Genomic DNA, 24021 nt, shown 5'->3' with positions numbered 1-24021 from the left:
CCCTCTATAACGCACTGTGATCATGTGTCTGTATTGTATTCTTTTTTCTTTCTTCTCTTTCTTTTTTTGTATTCTCAGATCTTATTTTACAATTATTAAACTGTTTGTAAAACTAATTATTAAACTGTTGTAACAGACGAAAATGCAACGAAAGATTTCCTTACTAATGAAATATGCAATTATTAACATTGACATCGATCATTTATATGTATACAATATTAAACGTTTGCCAACGGTGCTCTTAAATAATTTACATTCTAATTAGTTATAGAGGGTTAAAGTAATATATTGAACTGATCCATCCATCGTTGTTGTGTTGTATCACCATGCTCGATCAATCGACAATGAATAATTTTTTATTATGCAATTGTGCGTGATCTCGAGGACTCGGATAGATTTATGCATATGATAAACAAAATGGAAAACAAAATAAGAAAAAGAGAAATAGTCGTCTCTAAGGCTTCCTGCATAAGAACTCTTATCTCATTATGTTTCTCAGCTATATTGTATTCTATTTTTTCTTATTTAATTATATAACCATCGGTCAGTCTTATCGATATGTAAATGAAAAAGAACGTTATGCAATTCCGATGTCGACAGAGCCTATGAATATTTTTGCTTCGAATATTATATATATATACGTGTATATATATATATATATATATATATATATATATATATATATATATAAACGAAGAAATTTGAAAAGAAAAATGTATCCTAGTTCCAAGAGATATTTACTGTCGACGATTATTAACTCTCAATGTAGAAGTTTATTAACCGATGAAAGATTATCGTCCACTTCCACGGGAATCTATTAACAAGATATATATAAATATAAATATAAATATAAATATATATATATATATATATATATATATATATATACATGTATGTATTAAAAAAAATGCTATTGTAATATAATTAAGTCCAAAACACGATTATACGTATTATCTTGACCATACTTGGCGAATGCATATAGATATGTAAAGAAAAAAAGAGAAAGAAATACACAGATACACGCGCATACATATACGTATACATATACTTTCGCATGTACTTAAAAACAAAAAAAAAAAAATTGTGAAAGATTTCGTTAATGCTTTCGAACGGATTTATTTGAAATGTATCAAATATATTGGCGATACTTAAACTATGAAAAACAAATGGGAAAGGGAAGTGTGCGAGATACTGATTCGAAGAAAAATACAACAAATTTATAAATTTCAGAAAAAAATGAAAGAAACAAAAAATATATAAACTAAAATGTTCAAAGCATACGAACGAAGCTCGAATTCGATATTAATATTGGAAACAGTATTTTGCGTGCTTACTAATCGCATTAGATATAAATAATTCGCGAAAGCATTTTTATGTTTGGTTTATCGAAAATTACAACATATATCTTGTATATTCTTAAAACCAAGAGGAAGAGATAAAAAACAAAAAATTAAAATAAAAATAACAATAACAAAATAAAACGCGGGGACAAAGGAGATCGAAATAATTATTATATTCTCCATGTTTAAAGATTTAATATTTATCGTCATCGAATCGGAATATCGCACGAGAATGACTTTTTTCTGATTTTCTCTCTCTTTCTCTCTCCCTCTCTCGTCTCCTCTTTCTCTTTCTCTTTCGATAATCTTACGATTGTCGACAAAAATTAATAGATGTTATCTTTAAGAGTGTCATTTGAAAATGATAAGATCAAAAGAAAGAAATAAAAAAGAGAGAAGAGTACACATTAATAATATGATATTATATTACTCACCTCGATATTCCGTGTTGGTACATACATACAGGACGAATCAGAAAAATGTAAACGCAGCTATTGTTGACTGATAGAACAGTGAGTTTTAAAAGGCATCGTAGAAATGTCTTGTTTTTTTCTGTGGATTACAATAAACTATTTTATTCTAACTTTGCTGTGCCTATGAGTAATCTTTTTCCTTTTTCTCTTCTTTTATGTTTCTGTCGAAATAAACTCTCTTTCTTTTTTATATATGTATCTATATATATATATATGTATATGTATATACACACACACTCAGAAATTGTCTGTACTCATTGAATTACTTTTGCTATATTTTATATTATTACTGTAATACAATGCTTCTATTTTAAAAATGACTAAGGTGATCTTATTTTTTTATGAAAAAAGGTGTTTGACAGATAATTATTGTTATAATTTATTGACGATTAAAAATTCTTAAATTTCTGTTTATGATCTTTTTTTATCAGATTATCATAAGTGCTTAAAAAATCATGGTATCGTTACAAGGACCAATATGTGTATATATGTATATATATACTATGTGCATGCTGCGAATTCGCGCATATATATGATGTATATATATATATATATCTTTCTTTATCTTGGAAAAACTAAAAGAAAGGCTGTGTCTTCGAATACGTATTGATTTTTATTCGCTGACTTATAGATTATTTTTTTCGACGAACCTCGTCTCCGTACATTACAAAGAAATCGTATCATAAGAACGTTCATCTAATCGCGATGGCTATAGAATGATCACGCAGGAAACAAAAAAAAGAAAAGATTGTCGATAACTTCGGAATGATCTCATAATATTCCACTTAATGATGATTACTTTCTTTTTAATTTGCGTGTTTTATGTTAAAATGTAAGGGTATATAAAATATGTAATAAATTACAGTTACATTATACGGTAAATCCTTAGTACACTAGGAATATTTGGTCTTTTGGTCGCCCTTTAAACTCTTACATGTTTACGATGTTTGTTTAGCGTGCGTCTTCAAATAAAAGTACTTACCACTTTTAATCAATGCACTCTATTCTTCTTTTTCTTCTTATTTATTTGAAATTTTTGTCGAACGTTTTTATTTTTGTCTTTTCTTTCTCTTCTACTCCTTTTAATTTTCTCGATATAATATCCTTTTTAGCTAGACATATTAAGAACATACTTGGCAATATTTTCTCAAAGTACAGTATGGTGGTAACGTATCTTACATTTACTAAGTTAATCTAACGAGTTTAATATGGTACATGCAGGTGGGAAATTCTTTTGACACTATACTCAAAGATGCTTCTTCTCCCTGATCTAGTTTTCTTTTTCGAACGTGCACGTTGAACTATTTTTATCCTTATACTGTATATTGTATGTACTAAAAGAAAAGTTTCGAACATCGACGTAGATTGACCAAATAGGACAATCCTAGATATTAATACTGCACTTATGATCGATTATTATCTCTCTCCAGATCGAGCTTAATGATTATAATATGAAAACAACACGGATATATCGAGAGAAAGAAAATTTGATCGAACTCGTGACGTTTTGTTTTTAGATCCGATATTGTCTCGATTTAACGAGACTCCGAGGATCCTCGGCTGTTAATTGTATCTGCTGAAAATCTTATATAATTAAATGTTTTGATTTTCTTTTTTTTACTGATGATCTATCGTTTGAAAAAACCATTCAGTGAAGCGACGAAGTTGTTGAGCAGCAGCATGGCTCTCGTCCTGCAACCGTCGATTCTCGTCTCTCAAACGACGAACTTCATCTTCTAATGAGAGACGACGTCGTGTTTCCCTGGCTACTCTCAGCTCGAGAGTCGAGAGATGAGATTGCAAGTCGGAGACAGAATTTCTGTAAAAATTCAAGAAATCCCATTCGTTTTTTCTCAACAGGTATCTCTCGATATAATTTTTTTATTATGATCGTTAAATCACGATCGTATACTTACGCAATGGTATTACAGCCATCAATGATCCTATCATCGGTCCATTCTTGAGGATGCTGGTTCGACGTTTTATTATTTGAATCTACATGATGATTCTGCCAGCAGTCTACGTCGTCATCTACGTGTGTCTTCGCGTCTTTGGTGGATGTTAAATTGTTTGTGGGTTTTGACATCGAGTGTGGTGATTTTGTAACGCGCGGTGATAATCTGTAAACGGAAAATGTAAAAATATTAATTTGTTTTTATAAAATAGATTAGATTTTAATTACTTTAAAGATATATCTATCGAACGTTTCATTTTATATTTAAACTATGATTAACATTTGTTTAAGATGATGTAACAGGTACGAATTTTATCGTACCTTTCTTCCTTGGACAATTTGTTTTCGCTTGGTGCTGGACTAGATGCTGTGCTAGCATTCGAAATAACAGTGGCTGGCCTAGCCATCGTTAAAATAACTTCGGAACCATTATTACCATTGTCCTGTCCATTAGCAGGTAAAACGCTTAACGTCGAAGTACTGTTACCGCAAAGATTTTCTCTGGACCTACATCTGTTCTGAATCTCCAGCATATTGTTATTTATCTTATTAGAATTCTGATTAGTGCTCATAATGCTATTCGATATATTATTATTTGTTAGCTGACTATCATCAGCTATGTAATCAGGATTAATCAATTTCATCAGATCCTCCTGTAACGTACTTGATGTGAGATTGGCTGAATTTCGATGAGAATTTCTAACACCTGGTTTCGGACGAGGACTTTGATTTCTCGAGCTGCCACTCGAAGGTGTTAAATTACCAGTTCGATGCTTGTTTGCTCTTCTTAATCTCGGTGAAATGCTTCCTGAACCATTGGACAGTTCGTCTTCGCTAGGTAGAGTTGTCACTTCAATGCAATTGCTTTCAGGAATCCTAACTTCCGGTGGAAGACTCGCTGCAAAGTCTTTTGTCTGTCTATATTCGACGTTGACCTTATGCGGAACTGGACGTTCAGACATAGTCGTTTTCAAACAGGTCACTTTTTCACCGACCTTGAACTCATGAGGCATCTCATATCTAATTGGCTCTCTATTGTGATCATTATTCTCGTTATTATTATGTTTTCTATCATTATTCTGTTGTATGGCTTCTAAATCATATTTTGTGATTTCAATGTCGTACTTGCTGTTCCTTTTTTCATAGGAATCTTCTGAATACTCGTAACCTATCGTGGCACGTTTCTCATTACGTATATCGTTACGTATGTCATTACGTGTTTCCTGATCATACTTGTTAGTGTTTCGATCTAGAAGTTTCTCTTCCTGAATCTCGTACTTCGATGTTCTATCCAGTTTATTTTCGTACTCGTACTTTGAACCTGTTTGATCGAATTCGTTGAATCGTATGAGATTATTGTTACTAGCAGATTTGGGAAGACTATAATTCGCGTTTTGAGCCAATGGTAAGGAATTGGAAGCACTCAGTTTCTGATGAGTAGAGTGATGCTGATAATCATTCTTCAAGAGATCTCTTTGTGACGCATAGAGATTCTCCTGTTTGATCTCAAATTTCTCTTTCTGTAGCTTCACGTAATTCGACGTTACGTGATCTTGATTCCGATGAGTGTTGTCCAAGTGTCTCTGATAATTCTCGTGTCTTGCATTCTCTTGAATAACTTTAGCTGACACATAACCACTTTCTTTGGCGTAGTGATCGTGATTGTGATGTTTCGAATTGTCAGCAAATTGTTTGCTACTCGCGTAATGACTTTCTTTCTCTTTCTTTTGTCCCGTTATTGCTTTGCTAGGTGTTAGAGCTTGATAATTTTGTCTTGCTGGTAATGGTGGTGGTGGTGTGCCATCTGTACGATGTCCATTGCTATCCTGATCCTGTGGTTCCAACAATTCGTACCTGACAAATAAAACATATGAAATGGAAACTTCGATCAAGATCTATTGTTATCTTTCACGTTTTACTCACCAACGATCATCGGTACTACTGTGTCCACTGCTACTGCTGGTCATTGTACCCTCTAATGGAAATCTAGGATCATTAAACGATCTAGAACTCGAACCTGTTCCGTATCCTGAACTATTACTGGATCTAGGTGGGCTAAAAGATCGATCGTATCGTCTTTGATGTGACATGGCAATTTGTTGAGTCGGCGTGTTGTCCGGGTTGGTTACGTTTTCATAATCACCTTCGTAATTGTTCGATAGATGTTGACAATTTTGTAGTGGGCATCCTCTGTGTTTATAAAAAAGGAAAATTAATTTACTTTGTTCTCATGACATTTAAAGTTATTAACATTTTGCGGTTGAAAGATAAATTGGCAAGTCGTAATTGGCAAGAGATGAATGTTACAAAACATATTAATAAACGCGCGCGCAACTATTTTTAAATATTTAACATTATAAATGTGTGTCATTTAAAAAAGACTTATAAATTTTTTATATCACTCTAATGAAATAGATCTGTTTACCTAACAAGTAAATATTTTTCAATATAATACAAGTAGAATTAACAAGTCTGAAATTCTAATGGCAAACTAACTATTTTCCAAATTAATGATAATTTACAATTACTAGATAATTACATTTCTGTAAATGTAATATATAAATAATATATAAATACTCGGATATATTAGTTAAATGTTTTATCTACTTATTGCAAAATGTTTATAAAAAAACTTTTCGTTAGAACTAATATTAATAGTAATAATAATAATATATATATTATTTATTATACAATTAATACAATTAAACAATTAAACGTGTTTCGAATAAAGCTACCTTCTAGGATTGCCGTCATTCGTGGGTGGTATTACAGTGACAGTGACTTGAACGCTGGTTTTTAAAAGATCAATCATCTGATCGTGGGTCAACGTTGACACAGCCACCTTACAAATCTCAACGAGTCTCGAGCCCTGCCGAAGACCAGCTTGCCACGAAAGTCCCATAGCTTCGACCTGAGTCACTACACCGTCCGGCTGTACATGGAAACCCAATTGTCCGAGGCCGTTTCTTTTGAGAGAAAGTTCAGATGCTGGTGCTCCTTGCGTCACTGCTCGCAATCGTGCGACTATTTCCATCAATTCGTCGCGTTCACCGTAATCGCCGCGTACATGGATTGTTATACACTCGCCTTGATGATAATACAATCTCAGACTGCAAAGAAATGTCATTAGTTCAAATATTACAAGGGCATATTTGAAAGGTAAATAATTATTGAATATGTTTAATAAATTGTAAAATAGTTCATTTTTTTCTCTAATTTAATAACATTAAATCTTGACTAAGGAAAGATAAATTCAGTTTAATAATAAAATCAGTTTTTAATTTTTATTTTCTTTAATTGACGATCAAGTCATTATATTTAAGAAAAAAATCATTTCTTCATACTCTCAATTAAATTTAGTTAGCTCTCGATAAGTCAATTTTTTTTCTAAATAATTAAATATATAATAAATACATAATAAATAAATTACATAATGAGAAACTTTTAATATAACATATTAGCAGGTATACTAAATTTTTTATAACTAAATATCGGATATGAATTAATATATACACATACATGAAATTACGACTTAAAAGTTACATAATCTTATGAAAGATTAATAAAAAAAAAAAGAAGTTTTTGCGGTTTTCTTCGGTTATATTAAGAATTGCAGCTCCTGTGTTATTAGAAAGTTTCAACTAAACTCACCTATTGGTTTGAGCATGCCAGCCAAGAACGCTGACGCAAGGAGTTACAAAGACGATTTGTCGTGAATGTTCTTCGATCAGTACGATAGTATCAATGCTTATTCCAAGATAGCAATCGGTGTTTTGGTTACTATCCTCAAGAATGACCTGCCAACAAATCGCACCACGCTGGGACGCGTCACAAGATAATCTTGGTCTAACATTTGCCTTCTTTTTACTGCTGAAAGACAGCATCGCTATTAAACGAAAAAAAAGCCAATAGGAAAAAAACGTTTTTAATTTCTATATAACAGAAGTAATTGTTAAACATTTTGTATAATATAAATATTTTATCATAAATATTTATAATATACATATTCATTATTATATTTATAAATATGATGTAATACATTAAAAAAAAAAAAAAAAAAAAAAAGAAAAAAAATGAAATATTTCATAATATAAATATTAATAGTATAAATATATTTTTGTCATATTATAAATTATATTATTTATTAATTTTTCAGAAATTATATATTTATATATATAAAATTATATTATTATATAATATATATACATATATGTATTTATAAGGAATATTTTATAATATGAGAAAACTTACAAAACTTTTGACCAGTATCGACAACCGTAGCAGAAGAATAATTAGTCGCCAAATCTTTCAAATATTCCTGTCGTGTTCTTGTCGCCATTGTAGCAAACTTTTCTGATCTAAAATAGAGACAAACGATTTTAATTCGGTCTATTTAATAATATCGTAAACGATAGTCGTGTACAGGGAATTTTCGTATTACCTGTGTGCTGCATTCTCGGCATTAATTACTTTCGCTAGAATGAAATCTGCAAAAGCTTTTCCCTTTGTAAAGGTTGCTCCTGATGGAACAGGTGGTCCGAAAATAGGCACCTCTTTACTTCTGGAAACAGCTACGCTGTATTGCGTATTGTCCGTGCAAGGATTAATGGCTTTTATCACGATGAACACGTGCTGAAATTGCGAACGTATTCTGCGTGGACTGAACGGTAGAGCTCCGGGTTCCTGAAACACGTTCAAAGGATTAGAAACAAGGGGAAGAAAACGGGGAAAAAAATTAAAAAGTTGGAAGAAAAGAAAGAAAATAAAAGGGATATACTACCATATATAAATATCTCTATAATTTCAAAAGTTATTAATAAAATTCGAAAAATGTTTTTAACTTATGACAAATTTAACAAAAAAAAATCGCTATTAAAAGTACGTCCGAAGGATAAAAATTAAAAAAAATTATATTAAACTATAATTATATAATTTGTATAATTTCCAGTAACTGCTTTTTATATAATTAATCAATTATTGTATACATAATACTTTATATAATAATAATAACTTTACTTTATATAAGTACTTTATATAATCTCTGGTTATTTTCGTCCAAACGAAATATAAATTCTGTTTCACATTTCGTATACAAGAACTCGGATATATAATATATTTCGTCAATATGGTCGATTTTTTCTCTCTCTCTCTCTCTCTCTCTCTCTCTCTCTCTCTTTCTCTCTCTCTCTCTCTCTCTCTCTCTCTCTCTCTCTCTCTCTCTCTCTCTCTCTCCCTCTTCTCTCTCTTCATTCTTACCTGAAAGACTATTGTTACTATGTCGTTCCCAATGTGTCTCTTCCTTAACAGCTGCTGCCGGTTATTCGGCGTAAAGGGTAGCATCGTTGACACGTGAAACGTAACTTCCGCTCCCCGATGAGTCGCAGCTACCGCATGAGTACCCGTTGAGTCTGTTCGAGTATCCAAACCAGCTTTATAACCCTCGAATCCTCGCAGTCTTATTCTTTGGCCTGTTATTATATATTAACAATATTGTATAATATATTCAATATGAATACATTTTTTATTTAAATCATAATTAATTATCAATTAATGACAACTTCGGAAATTTTAATCTTCAAATACATATGATTATGAAATTAGAATGTATAAATGTGTATAATGTAACATAGTTGTAACATATTGTTTTTCATTAAATTTTATAAAACAAATTATGATAAAGAAATTTTGTTATTGTTTCAATTTTAATATTTATTTAATAAACAGTATAATTTTTTGTTATAAATTTAGAAGAAATTAATGTAATAAAAGTTAAAACAAGTAGGATGTTCTGTTAAAGAGATACGCGACTCTTTTTAAGCATTATCATTCAATCCATTTTAGTTTTGATAAATTCTCGGAAATCTGGTCGATGACGCCTGCGCTAGAGTAACTTTTTGCATCTGTCCGAGTTTCGAACACGTGGCCGACTTTTTTCTCTCAACGATAATGTCGTTCGTTGTTAAGAGCTTTTCCGAGAATTTATGTGGGTCACCGATTTCATTTATTCTCTCTTTATTTTTAAACATTTTGCGAAGACTGAAATTTCACGTGTACGATACTTGATCAAGATAAAAAAATTTATAGTATATAAATATTTATAATTATTTTTTATTTTGCATATAATCAGACAAAAATTATTAGAAAAGATAGAATATGGATCCTATATGATTTTTACTTATTAAATCGGCTACTAAAATATTAATAAAACAAAAAAAAAACAAATTACAAAAATATATTTACCGATTGTATCCAGAAATTCAAGAAACGCTGGTCCAGCATGCTGATTATTATACATCTCTTCCTCCGTCCTTTGACCTGATCTACAGTATAACACGCCGACCTTGTACCTACTAGAAAGACCCTGCTCATCCAACCTTGCGACAGCTTCTTCAGCAGCAGCCGTTCCAAGTCTGAGACAGCCTAATTGTACTTCCGGTGCGACCAACTCCAAAAGTTCTCTTGTTGGTACTCTACCTTGGGGCCTTATACCCAATGCTTCTTCAGGCACTGAACCACGTAAAGTTAACAGTTCTGATGTTCTTACGATTATTCGATATTGATTAACGTCTTTACGAATACTGATGGCCACTGGACCTAATTGTTCGTCCATACCAAACCAATTTTGATGTTCTCGACCTAAAAATGTGTATAAAAATTCTTTATAATATTTCTGTAACATTAAAGTCATACATTTGCATATCTATATTTTTCTTAAGTTTATCATTTTATCACTACAAAATTAACAGTTACTTCATACCTTAAAATTTTTATGTTTTCAAAGTATAATTTGCAATTATTATAATATAACTATATTAGTATATAATCGGTAAATAATATTACAATTTTCACATTACATAATATTCTTGTAGACATCGAAAATAAATTTGGGTTTTGAAGAGTTATATACAGAGACGTTCATTTTTATTAATTACCCCAACGAAAATCATTTCGATCGATTAATCAATGAATTAATTACCTAAGAAATATTTCCGATAATAATGAGCACCCTCGTCGACGCTTTCGATCGGTAGTGGTCGTTTTTGTACCGGACACGTGTGTTTCCATAATGTTTCACAGGGTAAAGGTTCCAAAACCGAGACACCATAAGATAATGCCGGCCTATGAACTCCATTAACGTGTGGACAACGAGTAAGGCCAACTTCGCGTTCCCCTTCACCGCCAATCTCATTCCGGAAGAAGGGACACGATTCCAAAAGGTCGTTGCCTGTTGAGCGAACAAACTCCATTTAATATTATCTATTTATCACTGTCATCGATATACCTTGCTAATAAGATTTATTATTTTCATCGTTGAGTTCCATTATTTGAAAAGCTAAAATTTTTCTTGGTTCCAAAATTTGTACGATTATATATGGATGGAATTTAAAAAGTAAAGAAATCGATATTTTCGACAATTCTATAATCATGATTATAATATCTTGAATTTTTAAATTTTTATTTAATAATTAAATAGGCAAATATTTTACATTTTATATTTTTATTTCTATCGATTATTATTATTATTATAATCTTTTATGGTGCTTTTTTTATGAAATAGAAGTAAATTATTTGTTGAATTATTTAAAATGATTATTAAAATATTATAGCAAACATTACATATAAATTATATATCGTAATCTATTTAATATTTTCTGTAATATTTAACTATGAAATAACATATAATATTAATTGATAATAAATATTATGCAAATATCAAATAATTTAGCTAAGCTAAATTTAATAAGCAATCTATCACTGTTTTATATATATATATATATAAGAGAAATCTTTTCTCTCACCTTTTCCATCTCCAGCATCTTCTTCAGGAGTCTCATCTGGAGTTGAGGCTCGTAAAGTGCTCGCAGCTGAGGCACCAGTTGCCGTGTTTCTTCTTCTCGCTAAAAGTATACCTCTCAGTTTAGCAGCATAACCGAGATTAGCCGTAAGCGATTGACAATCATAATGAGCAAAGGCTCGTCTACGATGTCGTTCTTCGACGTCAGCCGATACGACTGGGCTACCACAAGTATCTTCCATAGCACGAGGAGATTTACCACCCCAAAATCTATTCAACTTCAATCGTAATTTCGGACTGGAACCGCTACCGGTTGGTCCACAGACTTCGTCAGTGTCCTGCGCCGACTGTGTATCCTGAACACGTCTTAGATAATCGGCGCTTACTGGACTTCTTTGATCCGTTGGCCGAAAATCTTGAAGCATCGCAAAGATGTTCTCGCCGACTGCAACTGATTGAGCCACTACGTCGATGCTTCCTGTTGATGATAATAAATGTTGTATAATAATGAATATCGTTTTTATATAATTTTTCTTATTAAAATAAATAAAAATATAAATGAAATTTGTCATTTATAATAGATCAAAACGAACAGTTTCAAAATAATTGATTATCATTTTTTTATACAATAATAGAATGCACAGAACGATTTTAAATCATTTATACCGTAGTAAGACTTTATCTGTGTCATGTATTAGAAAAAAATATTTTTACATTCTTTTTTTTGTTATAGCAGTAAATAATAAATTAAATTAAATGTATCATGTATAATATACAAGAAGTATTGATGATCATTGTTAAAATGATTGATTGGATTTTGTTTTATATCACAGTGAAATACAGTACAAGAATTTTAAATCATTTATATCGGAAGACTTTATTTGTGGTCTTGTATAAAAAAATGTTTTTTATAACATGCACATTTAATTGAATCAAATGTGAATTATATTATTTAACATTAAGGATTAAAAAATAAGATTTGTAAAAAATATGTCGTCAGAGTATATTTTTATGATATGAAAATGAATTTGATTTTCTAGAATTAATAATACTTCTAAAAAAATTATCTATAAAAAAATAAATTAATCGAACGAAACTTCCTGTTACTACGTAACTTTGTTTCTTTCTAAAATAAATGAAGGATAAAATATTTGCGTAGGCTTTCAAAAGAAAAAGAAAAAAAATTGATTGAGCCACTCGATAGTAGGCGTCGTATAGGTCGATAACAAAATATAATATAATTTTACATTATTTAATTGTTGTTAATTAATCTGTTATTATTTGTCAACGAAAATATTCAAGGGTGTAATAAAACATTTTTGATTTTTATAAAAAGAAAAGAAAAAAATTCGTTTGTATATTTATAAAATATCAAAAATTCGTTTCTAATATCTTCGAATTTAGTTGTTCAGATACTTTTTATATACAAAATATGTTTTTTACAAGAGACAAGAAAAAAGACGAAAGAAAGAGGAGCCGTTGAAACGTACCGTGAGATCCATACTCCCTTCTAAGGGGTGTCTCTGGCACTCGAGAAGCGGGATCAGGACTGTGAGGTAGTTCTAAACTTGAATTGGATCTGTGAAGGGCCAGTCCACGACCCACGCGGCTCACCGGCCCTCCACTGCCGCCGCTATTTATCGGCAGACTCGCGATCATTTCGTCATTCTGCAAATAAAATAAATTCAATCAATTATTAATTCGTTATAGCGTGTATATATATATATATATATATATATATATATATATATATATATATACACGATATAAATTCATACCTGATTTATATCGTACTGATAATTTATATAGGAATAAAATAAATTCAATAAATTATTAATTCGGTATGATCTGATTTGTTCGTTTACTTTGAATGTATAGATACGACGTAAGATATATTGGTATGTGAATATGTATATACAATGATACTTATACATTCTTATTGTATTATTAAACGAACGTATTGCATATAAAGTCTTTTATAATCGATGTTTCCCTTGTGTATGTTAATTAGCCGTTAATAAGTACATAATGAATCATAAAATCTGCCTCTATCAATGATATAAATTGTCCCCTCTAACCTTTAATTCAAAATAATTGTTAATAAAGTTTCATCTTCTTGCATTATATACGACATAATGAGCAAAACAAAACGTTGTATTATTTGTATAATTGGTCATTAACATCAAGATTAGTATTTGAGTTATTTTTTTCTTCTTCTTTTTTTTTTTATTAATTTTCAAAGATAAAAACGATCGAGTAATTGGGTCTTATAATTAGGAAGCAAAATTAAATGCCTTTAAATAAATACAAAGTGGAACGCCTAATTAGTACTGTCGAACCCTTCTTTTTTTTTTGTAAGTACGTCTACGTGTGTCAATCGATAATTCCCAAGAGTAGAATAAACGCATGTAAGGTTCATTCATTTATACGATAGAATTTTTGTAAATTCGTATAAAAAAATTTTGTAATTTCGTATAAAAAAATTTTTATTTTCTCATTATCATTGTGAAAAGTGTATGTTCACGTCACTATACCTTAAAACAAAAATCATATAAAATTATTGTATAATCGTAACAAAAATTATTCTTTTGAAAACAATGTGATATTATCATTCCAAATTATTATTATAAAACAAATAAAATCATGATCTGTTTATAAACGAGTGTCACTTATCGTATCGATATCTTCTTTTGTGAATTCTAAAACTTTTTGGAGAATTTAAATTCACTTTTATTTCTCAGAAATATTTAATTATTTTTCTGATAACAGATACAACATCTAAAAGTATATATTTTGACGAAACGAATGTGTGGATTAGTAAATGATATTATTTGGTTAAAATAATATATCGTCGAATCATATAGTTTTATTTATTTTCTTTTTTTTTCGGGGAAAACAAATAATTAACAAATTATTCAAAGAAGATCAACAATATAATTATTATTAAAAAAAATATAGCTTAGTTGTAATATATCATTATTCTGCGGATATGCCATAATCTTTATGGAAAAGTTATCTGTGTTTAAATCATTGCTTTTTTCCCTGAATGAATGCTGCTCTTTACAGGTTTTTTTTTTTCGTTTCGATCGATACACGTCGCCGCAATAAGGTTGATCTTGTTTCCTTAAGATTTATTACGATAATGTCATAACAGAATTACGATACATTAAATACCATCCGATAAAACAGTATGCCAACTTCAAATTATTATCAGGAATGTAACTGCGAACGTGTTCGTATGTAACGTTTACGAACGAATCGACTTGAATAGGATGAATCAAGTTTGTTTCATTGATTCATGCTCTAGTCGATGATGATCCAATCGCAATCTATAGATCGTCGTATGATCATATGTAGATAAAAAAAAATCTGTAGATCGATTTAATATGATAAATTTTTATGATAAATTTTTATTTTAAACAAAGATATGGAACATATTTGTCTTTGTAATTATGAAAGTAGCCTAAATAAAAAAATGTAAACTAATCGGATTTAACACTTATAAATATATACACATATATATATATATATATATAATGTAATATGTCAACAACCAAAAAATATAACAATTTTATAATATTAGATTTTATTAAATAAAAATTTGATGTTAATAATATTATATAAATATTTTAAATCGCGCGCGATATTTAGACGCTGATAATATATTGATGAAGAATAATAATTATCAATTAACTTATTAAAATTAGTCAATGTTTTTATGAAAAAAAAATGATGATTTCGACAAAAATACATGATCCGTTGGTATTCGAGATGGCCCTGTCTGGGATTCCGTTTCCAAGAGAAACGTTAATTAGCTTCGCTTCACTGGCGCAATGAGAGAGGAACGTTTATTGTCTTCTTCGATGCGAAATGACCGGTGACTTACTCTTCCTCTCTCTATGGTTATACGTACATTCGTGAACACACAACAAAGACTTTTATTGTGCACCTGCTGTTTCCTTCCCTCCCTCTCTCTCTCTCTCTTTTTCTCTTTTTCTCACTCTCCCCTCTCTATTTCTCTTTCTTAACGCACACAAAATGTTTGACCATTCGGTATAAGCCCCGTACCGTTGGCCGCTTCGCCAAATGCGTTCACTGAATGGGGAATGGCCATTGTTAACTTCGAACCGGTATACCAGGCCAGCACACGTGTAATTAATACGGCAATGCTGACGAATCAACAGTGCGTCGACTTAAAACGAAACACGTATGCCAATCGACATACCTAACACCGCATTTATAATATACTAAAATAACTTTTTTCCGTTACTATTTGATAATTTGAATTAAATTATAAATAAAATGGATATATTTTGTGAATTTAATTAAAAAAAGAAGAAATTGATTTAATTAACATATAACAAGGTTAATCAGTCGATTACCATGAATATTGTTTGTAAATTTTATTAGATAAGTTTCTAAATCTCATTTGTATTGAGTTATATTAGTTTAAAATCATGTTAATCGCGAATAATTATGATTCTAATCGAATCGATGAAAATAATTCATAAAGATAAAAATAACAGATAGAAAATCCCACTACTTCCTAAAAATAAATTTGAATCACGTCGTATAGCATACACCAAATGAATTCTAATTCATTTGAATGTCAAGAATAAAATATGATCTATTCTAAATACGACGAAGTCAACACATCTCTTTTGTCTCAGTTGAAATTTAAAAAATAAGAAAATTAATTCAAAATTATTTCTAATTTCAGTATTTTTCAAAATATCTTTCGATCGCTTAGAATATTGTTTATAAATTGAAACATAATTATCTAAATCTGACTTGTATCATAGTATATTACTTCAATTATGCTAATGACGAATAATTAAAATTCTAATCGAATCAATGAAAATAAATTATAAAAAGAAGAGAGAACAAATTTAGAAAATCCTTTTCTTTCTAAAAATTAATTCGAATCACGACGAATAACGTACCCCAAATGAATTCCAATCGTTCGAACGTCAAGAATGAATTCCAAACGATTCAATATACGATAAGATCGAATTTTCTTTTTGACTTGAGGATGAGTCAAAATTTTAAAAAGAAGAATATATTCGAAATTATTTTTAATTTTTATATTTTCAAAAATATTCTTCGAATAATTATCTAAATTTGATTTTTATGGAATTATATTAGTCTAAAATCATTGTAATTATGAACAATTAAGATTCTAATAATAAGAAAAAAAAAAAAGAAAAAAAAACTAACTTAGAAAATCCTCCTAGGTCTAAAAATTAATTTGTATCATAGTCGCATAGTATATTCGAAACAAATTGCAATCATTCGAACGTCAAGAATCGACTCGATTCGAAATACGAAATCGAGCTTTCTTTTTAGCTCGAGGTTCAATCACAATTAAAAAAAAGAGAAAAAAAATAAGCTCGAAATTATTTCATCCTTAAATTTAATAAGTTCTTGAATCTGACTCGTACCGGTTTATATTAATCACGAATAATTAAAATTCTGATTGAAATGATAAAAATAATTCATAAGAAGAAAAATAAGAACTAGCTTGGAGGTTGTTTCTTATTCTGGTTTTTTAATGATTTACGCAATCAAGGAGAACAGTCGTAATTCTTAACCGATTTTGATGAACAAGATCTCATTTTAAAGACAAAGGTTTAATATATCGTAACGTATGAATTTTTGAAAAAGCTTTATATTTGTACATAAACTATTCTCGAAAAAATACCATTTTTCAACACGATTTTTTCAAAGAAAATAAATCTTTTTCAAAAATCCGTCGACACGTTACCTATAGATTAAACCTTTGTCTTGAAATCTTGTTCACCAAAATTGTTCGAGAATTACTTCTGTTTTCTTTGATAATGTAAATGGTGTTTTCGACATTTTTCGCAAAGAAAAAGTTTATTATAGCGCCCCTCGAAATTTGCAGCAAAAGAGATAAAGATCGTACTCCCACTACTGATTTTCATATACACCCTTAAATCTTTTATATCCGTGAAGTAGTGATCGTCTGCTTAGTTGTGGGCGTAAATAGCTAATGCTCAGATTCTTGGAACATTTTCAAACGCAAAGAAATGCGTTTTATGATGCTTGCACAGAAAAGCTACAGTCGACTCACTTGATCATTTTAATGAGCTTTGGCCGAATGATTCTATGGCAAAAATAAGTAAATACGTATCCAATCGTTTATGCCAAGGGATCTTTTCTAAAATATTGTTAAATTTTTGAAAAATTTGTAGTTCCTTTTAGAGTTTATAGACTAAAAAGATAAAGATTTTATAAGCAATGTGTAGCATATTGGGAAGCATCTAGATTCGTAATACAGGAAATCTTAAGTTCTCGAGGCTAAACGATTCCGATGTTTTTTTTTTTATTGTATCGATGTAAACGAAAATAATGAATTAATTTATTCTTTTTTTCTTATTTTTGATAATTTAATAAAGTGTTATTATCCAATCTCTTATATTTATTTTCTTCGGTGATGACTGACATGATTCGTTTTCATATTATCTATGAAATTTTTCTCCTAGTACTATTTTGTTATGGTTTCCTCTGTAGGAGTTTACTTTATATTATTACTATTACTATAATAATAATATGTAATGTAATAATATAATAATAAAAAAAGTAATAATAAGAAGAAATAGAAGAATATACTTATATTATATAAATCATGACACATATGATGACGATAATTTATGGCAACAAAAGAAGGAAAACGTATCATTTTACGTGGTGGTTTTATGCGCGAATTTTCAACAAATCATGTCCTTGATAATTCCGATACATGATCGTCCATCGATAGATAACGTTTAATATAAACGCGAAATATGAAGAAAAGTACGGAACATTTTTTTCGTTTTCGTCCGCTATCGTTTCTCTTTGTCTTATTACTTTAAGATCGTTATATATTTGTTTCTATATTGTTTCTTATTCACGATCAGTCGAAGCTAATTATCTTTGCTATTATAATATAAAATGTATTAAATAATATCTAGATGTATATAAATAATATTTAAATACATTTATATTATTATTATTATTATTATTATTATTATTATTATTATGAGGAGTAGTAGTAATAATGGAAGTAATATAGAGTGAACTAGTACAGGAGAAACCACATAAAAAAAAACACTAGAAGTTCTACTTCATAGATAGTACAAAAATGAGCTCATGTTTTAATTTGTAATAAAATAAAATAATATATAAGTATACACTTATTAAAAAAATATTCGATAAATTCTTATTTTTTGTCACAGATTTATATACTAATTCTTATATGTGTCAATTATATTTATTATTTTCTATGCATTTATCATAAAACAACTGCCATATTGATGTCGTATCTAGTACAGATAGTTTGTGCGAGACGCACGCTACAAAGGAAGATATACATACAGAGACTGAAAAGTATGATTTCACAGTTTACTAATATTACTTACTCTACACACACGAAACCATTTGTTATGTATGCGTGAGAGACAAGCTTATAAGATAGACGCATAGCGGGGACAGCGTTCTCAGCTTATATTCGTAGTTCATATTTTGTTCATACCTGTCGCTGAAGTAACACACGTTTTGAATAAAAGTTAATGAACAGCCTTAATCTTAAAAGAAAATCAATTCGAATTGCGTCGTCATAGAATATTCGAAACAAATTCCAATCATTCGTACGTCAAGAATGGATTCCGATCGATTCAAAATAGAACGAAATTGAATTATCCCTTTGGATCGAATCAGTTAACGTTAAAATTTCACCCTCTATTTCGTCGTGGTATTTTCGAAGAGACGTACCACCAGTAAACGCGATGATGACGAAGAGAATGATGATCGTGTATCGTTGTCGAATCGAACGACCGTTGGTGGAACAGCGAGCTCGAAGAGGGATTGGGTCCTCGAAGGTATTTGGCACGAATGACCGTAGCCAGAGCGCTCGTCGAGAAGCCTGTTGCACATTCCATGCATTCCAAGCGTCACTTCGCTACAGATTGTGCTCGTTGCAACGCGACCCTTCAGCAGAAGCTTGCCCAAAGTTAACGCCGATGCCCTGTGATCTGACCCTTTCCTACGAACCTTGATTAACATCGACCCGAATAGAATCTATCTACTAGGTTTGCACGAATCAAGATGTTTTCACGAAAGCAGATCAAATATATCAATAAGTTACATCATTTTTAAGGTGATAATCTTTTTCTTTCGTTTTAAATTATTTATATTTCAATCAAACTTTGTTTATATTCATGAGCTGGAAAGAAAATATTTTTATATTTTCTAAGGTAAACGTTAGTGAATTATCAAAGAAATTTCTGATATTATGCATATTTAATGATATCAAATTCATTAGAATTTATTAAAATATATTTTTTTTACGTGAAAACAATTGAAAAATTATATCTGTATAAAATATATCGTTAAAGAATATTTTTTTAGTATAATATTTTTTTTAAAATAATATTTTTTTAGTATAATACTGAAATTAATTTTCTAAAACCAATTATCAGTCTAATAATTATTATAGAAAATATAAAATTAATAAATATTACTATTTTTTATACCAAACTTTTTATATAAAATATTAAAAAAAATTATCGATTTATAATTAAATAACGAAATTAATTGTAACTTTTTATATGTAATTCTGTTTCTTTATATAAAAAAGGGCGAAAATTTTTTTCATAAACAAAAGATTTTCATAAACAAAAGAAGAAATAAGGTACTGATCTCTTTCTATTTCATGAATTTATCCATTCATAAAAAAAGAAAAAAAAAATATTTGTACGCATTCTTCTTAGGTACTATCATGAATATCAAAATACGTAAAAGCGAGAAAAAGATTCACGAGATTCAAGTCGAATATGTGCATATACAGACGTGGGTGAGAAAGCGTTTCGTAAAGATATACAGGGCCAAGTAGCGGCGACCTGCATAATGCGGGTCTCGATTTCAAGGTGACGTGTAGTCAGTCGTGCGTGTTTTATAGGGAAACCCACGCTCTTGTAGATCTTTCCGATTGCTTTGACGCGAGAGAAAACGCCGGTGATTCTTCAGATGAGAGAGAAAGAAAGAGAAGTTACCTCGATTTACTAGAAAATACTACTATGAGTTTTTTACTAAACGAATATTATTACTTTCCTTTCTTTTTTCCTTTTTTTCTCTCAGCAATTACATGGGTCAACGAAAAAAAATATCGTTAAATTTTTATGACTTATAATATTTATTGAAAGAGAAAGAGAATGGTTAATAAATATGGATTTCACTACTAGTTTTAAGAATCGTGTAATCGAAATGGTTTTATATTTAAAACGATTTCGTAGTAAGAGAAAGATAAAAAGTATAACTGTTATAGATATTATATAAATAATAGAATTATAAACAAGTAAATAAATATTAAACTTGTTTTTAAAACTGATAAAATTGTTTTATATTTGAAATGAGCTTGTAGCAAACAGAGAGAAAAGTAATAAACTATTGTATAAATAATAATCATAAAGTATAAATAAAAAATAAATAATAAATATACACAATGCGTATCTAGAACTGATAATTCTGTAATCGAAGTAGTTTCATATCTGAAACAAGTTCATGTAACAAGAAAAAATAATAAACTACAAAATATAATTGTCATGAAGTGTAAATAATAAATATAAAAACAAATAATACTTAACATGTGTTTAGAAACAATGCTTCTGTAATCAAAAACAATGCTTCTGTTTTATATCAGAAACAATCTTGTATATCAAGAACGAGATAATAAAATATAAATAATAATCGTAAACTCTAGTGATTTTCTAAATGCGACGATGAATTTTCATAATCAAGAAATTATTCGTATTAATTAATTTACGATGGAGTAATACACGTTACGAATTGGGTATCGAGAACAAGGCGATGCAAATCGACGTTAATTATATTCTTTCGATAGATACTGCAAAGAGAACTCTTCCCACGGTAGTTTCATTCATGTACAACTGTATGTGATATACTGTGTGTTCCACATATCAAAAATTTGAAGGATCTTTGCGTAATTAAAAGCATAACTATTTACATCTTTATTACTGTTATTAATCGACGTATATCATGGATGTATATATAAACCAATAAAAATTTGTATAAATTTACAAAGAATAAAGAATAACAATATTTAAATAAATGTCACGTATGATTTATACTTTATAATATTTTTTAATATATATAATATTTTTATGATAATTATCTTCCTTTTTTTTAACATATTTTATCTACGTAAAAAATAAATCTGCAATTTTTCGTAAATTTTATAATTCTCTGAACGAAGTTTGTTAAATAAAAAAATAAAAATCCGAAAAAATTGAATGACGATAAGAACGTGTAAGGATATAATACACAGACTATATGTGTCGGAAAATCGATTCGTTACAAAGGAAACGATGTTCTAAGCAAGTCTGCTTGATTTGAAGACTCGTAGAATCAGCATCTCGTTGTGCCATGATAAACGAAGATGACGACAACGACAACGACGATGACGACGACAACGACAACGAATGTGTTGGTAAGATGATAATGGAGAAACTAAAGAACCAATCCCACAGTCAAACTCATGTTGACTCATCGACCATGATCTTCCAAGGACATTCGTGGCGCAAATCTGAAAGATGTTTCACTTCACCGGAAGGAAACGAGTTGAAACCTTGTAAACATTCGCTCTTCTACATCTTGGTTCCGTAATCCTTTCGATAATCCCACTGATGTGATTCCAAAATGATCGAATGCTTACATATACATTATATACCGTACCGTATAAATTTATATTTATATCTACGTATATGTGAATGCGTGCATATTCATATATGTGTATAAATAAGTATGTTTAAACATATGTATATACATATATGTATGTGTAAAAGTATGTATATTCGTATAGATAGATAGTTTATATGTATTTGTAAATGTATGTATACAGGTATACAGCTATATATGTATGTGTACGCGTGCGTACGTGCGTGCGTGTGTGTGCGTGTGTGTGTATGTAAGTAACGTCGAAGGAAGTGCCGAGACAACACCTCGATCTTCAGGTTGCGCAACCAACAAGTAGAATTATGAGAATCACCATCCTGGATATTATGACTGGACACATTGAGTACTATCGGAATTTGCATTTATGCGTTTTGTGGCTGTCCGTTGCATTTCTTCGTCATTTCTCACGTCGTGCCCTCCCACGAGCTCCAACGATCTTAATGGACAAGGATAAGAAACTTTGCACAATTATACTGGTACAATAATTTTCAAATCATGGAGGGACGGCTATTCTGAGATACGTATTGTAAAAATAAATGAACTCGTAGTTAAATAGTTTTTTTTTCTATTCTTTTTTTTTGTTTTTCTTTTTATAGATTTCATTTAAAACGTTTATAGAAGTCTTTTAAAGATGTTTATGAGATCGTAATTATAAATAACTTAATGAGTAAGATCAATAAAAATGTGATCTTGTAACTGTTCGTTTTTTCTTTTTTTTTTTTTTTGGAATAGATCACGAAATATGTCAAATATTCACATCAAAAGTAGATCGTCAATATGTTATTAAAAAAAAAAAAAAAATCGTCAGTTTTTGTATAAATAACAACGCATAAAAATTCCTTTCTTATCGTGGAAGGAACAAAATCGTTCAATATCGTAGGTATATATAGTCATTAAAATTTTATCCTCTTACTATGGTTATCAGCTTAGCAAGATCGATGGCCCCTTCAGTAGCACGAGAAGTATTCCGCGGTCTTTCGTTACGACCAACAGCTTGAACGGGACAAGAATATCGAGGTAGCCGTTGGGAACGAAGAAGAGGAACGAGTCTGAAATCCGGTCAGCCGTACGTTTACTATCGCCACCGGAAGTCAGGCGTGTCGGAGAATCCAGTGGTTGCTTCTCGTTTCTCTCTCTTCTCGAATCTTCTCTCGAAGATCTTTTCTATATACTTAATTCTTTTCTGTTTTAACAATCTTTTTTCTTTATTTATAATGGCTATTTTATTTATAAAATATGCTTCAAAAATAATATATTAAGAATGTACAGATGTATATAATTTTAGAGAAAATTCGAATAGTAATTTGAATAATTTAATTTCTAATTGTTAAATATATTCAAACTTAATCTAACAATGTATTAATATAGAATGACCACTAATAATGGGTTTTGAAATTTGACAAATAGAAATTGTCAATTTCATTTGAATGAAATTATTAAAACTTAACAAAAAAAAATATACATATATACAATATAAAATGCATTAATTATAGATTTGAAATAACTACATCGAAGTATTAAAAATGATTTTCCGAGTGAACGTAAAAAGAAGAAATAAGAGAGAAAAAAAAGAGCAATTTCCGTTTAAGAAACTCAACTATGTCCGCATAAACGGATATAAGGATATCACGCATAAGTAGTCAGACTTGAAGTAAGAGAACCGTTTAAAGATACGGATGTAAAAGATCTGAACGTTGTTGCGTTGTA

At 29.9% G+C, this 24021-nt stretch overlaps 1 protein-coding gene and 2 long non-coding RNA genes across 5 annotated transcripts in view; 2 read left to right on the top strand and 1 right to left on the bottom strand.

Annotated features, from left to right (window-relative positions):
- Positions 1–1867: 1867 nt before the first annotated feature.
- On the top strand, positions 1868–7503 carry LOC146873302 (uncharacterized). Its single transcript, XR_014982143.1, has 3 exons — positions 1868–1940; positions 6499–6926; positions 7399–7503. It is a non-coding gene; the product is annotated as an uncharacterized LOC146873302 (long non-coding RNA).
- The window catches only part of LOC118445678 (signal-induced proliferation-associated 1-like protein 3), a 79517-nt gene continuing 57757 nt past the window's right edge, over positions 2262–24021 (bottom strand). The window contains exons 2-14 of one of the 3 annotated variants that reach the window (XM_035875378.2): positions 13053–13230; positions 11567–12040; positions 10744–10992; positions 10008–10403; positions 9024–9235; positions 8209–8450; positions 8019–8125; positions 7419–7653; positions 6503–6877; positions 5691–5957; positions 4089–5621; positions 3730–3933; positions 2262–3632 (exon numbers count right to left, since the gene is read on the bottom strand). In XM_035875378.2, the coding sequence (XP_035731271.2) occupies positions 3431–3632; positions 3730–3933; positions 4089–5621; positions 5691–5957; positions 6503–6877; positions 7419–7653; positions 8019–8125; positions 8209–8450; positions 9024–9235; positions 10008–10403; positions 10744–10992; positions 11567–12040; positions 13053–13230 (4674 nt within the window). In that variant the 3' untranslated portion in view covers positions 2262–3430. The remainder of the gene's footprint in view (positions 3633–3729; positions 3934–4088; positions 5622–5690; positions 5958–6502; positions 6878–7418; positions 7654–8018; positions 8126–8208; positions 8451–9023; positions 9236–10007; positions 10404–10743; positions 10993–11566; positions 12041–13052; positions 13231–24021) is intronic. The other 2 variants (XM_085656831.1, XM_085656828.1) reach the window with 2 other exon arrangements.
- On the top strand, positions 22551–23359 carry LOC146873301 (uncharacterized). Its single transcript, XR_014983064.1, has 2 exons — positions 22551–22790; positions 23240–23359. It is a non-coding gene; the product is annotated as an uncharacterized LOC146873301 (long non-coding RNA).

The sequence above is a fragment of the Vespa mandarinia genome, chromosome 1 (genome assembly GCF_050613455.1).
Source record: "Vespa mandarinia isolate Hongniang chromosome 1, ASM5061345v1, whole genome shotgun sequence".
NCBI lineage: Eukaryota > Metazoa > Arthropoda > Insecta > Hymenoptera > Vespidae > Vespa > Vespa mandarinia.
Note: the sequence above shows the minus strand (reverse complement) of the source record. Positions and strands in the feature narration are given on the sequence as shown.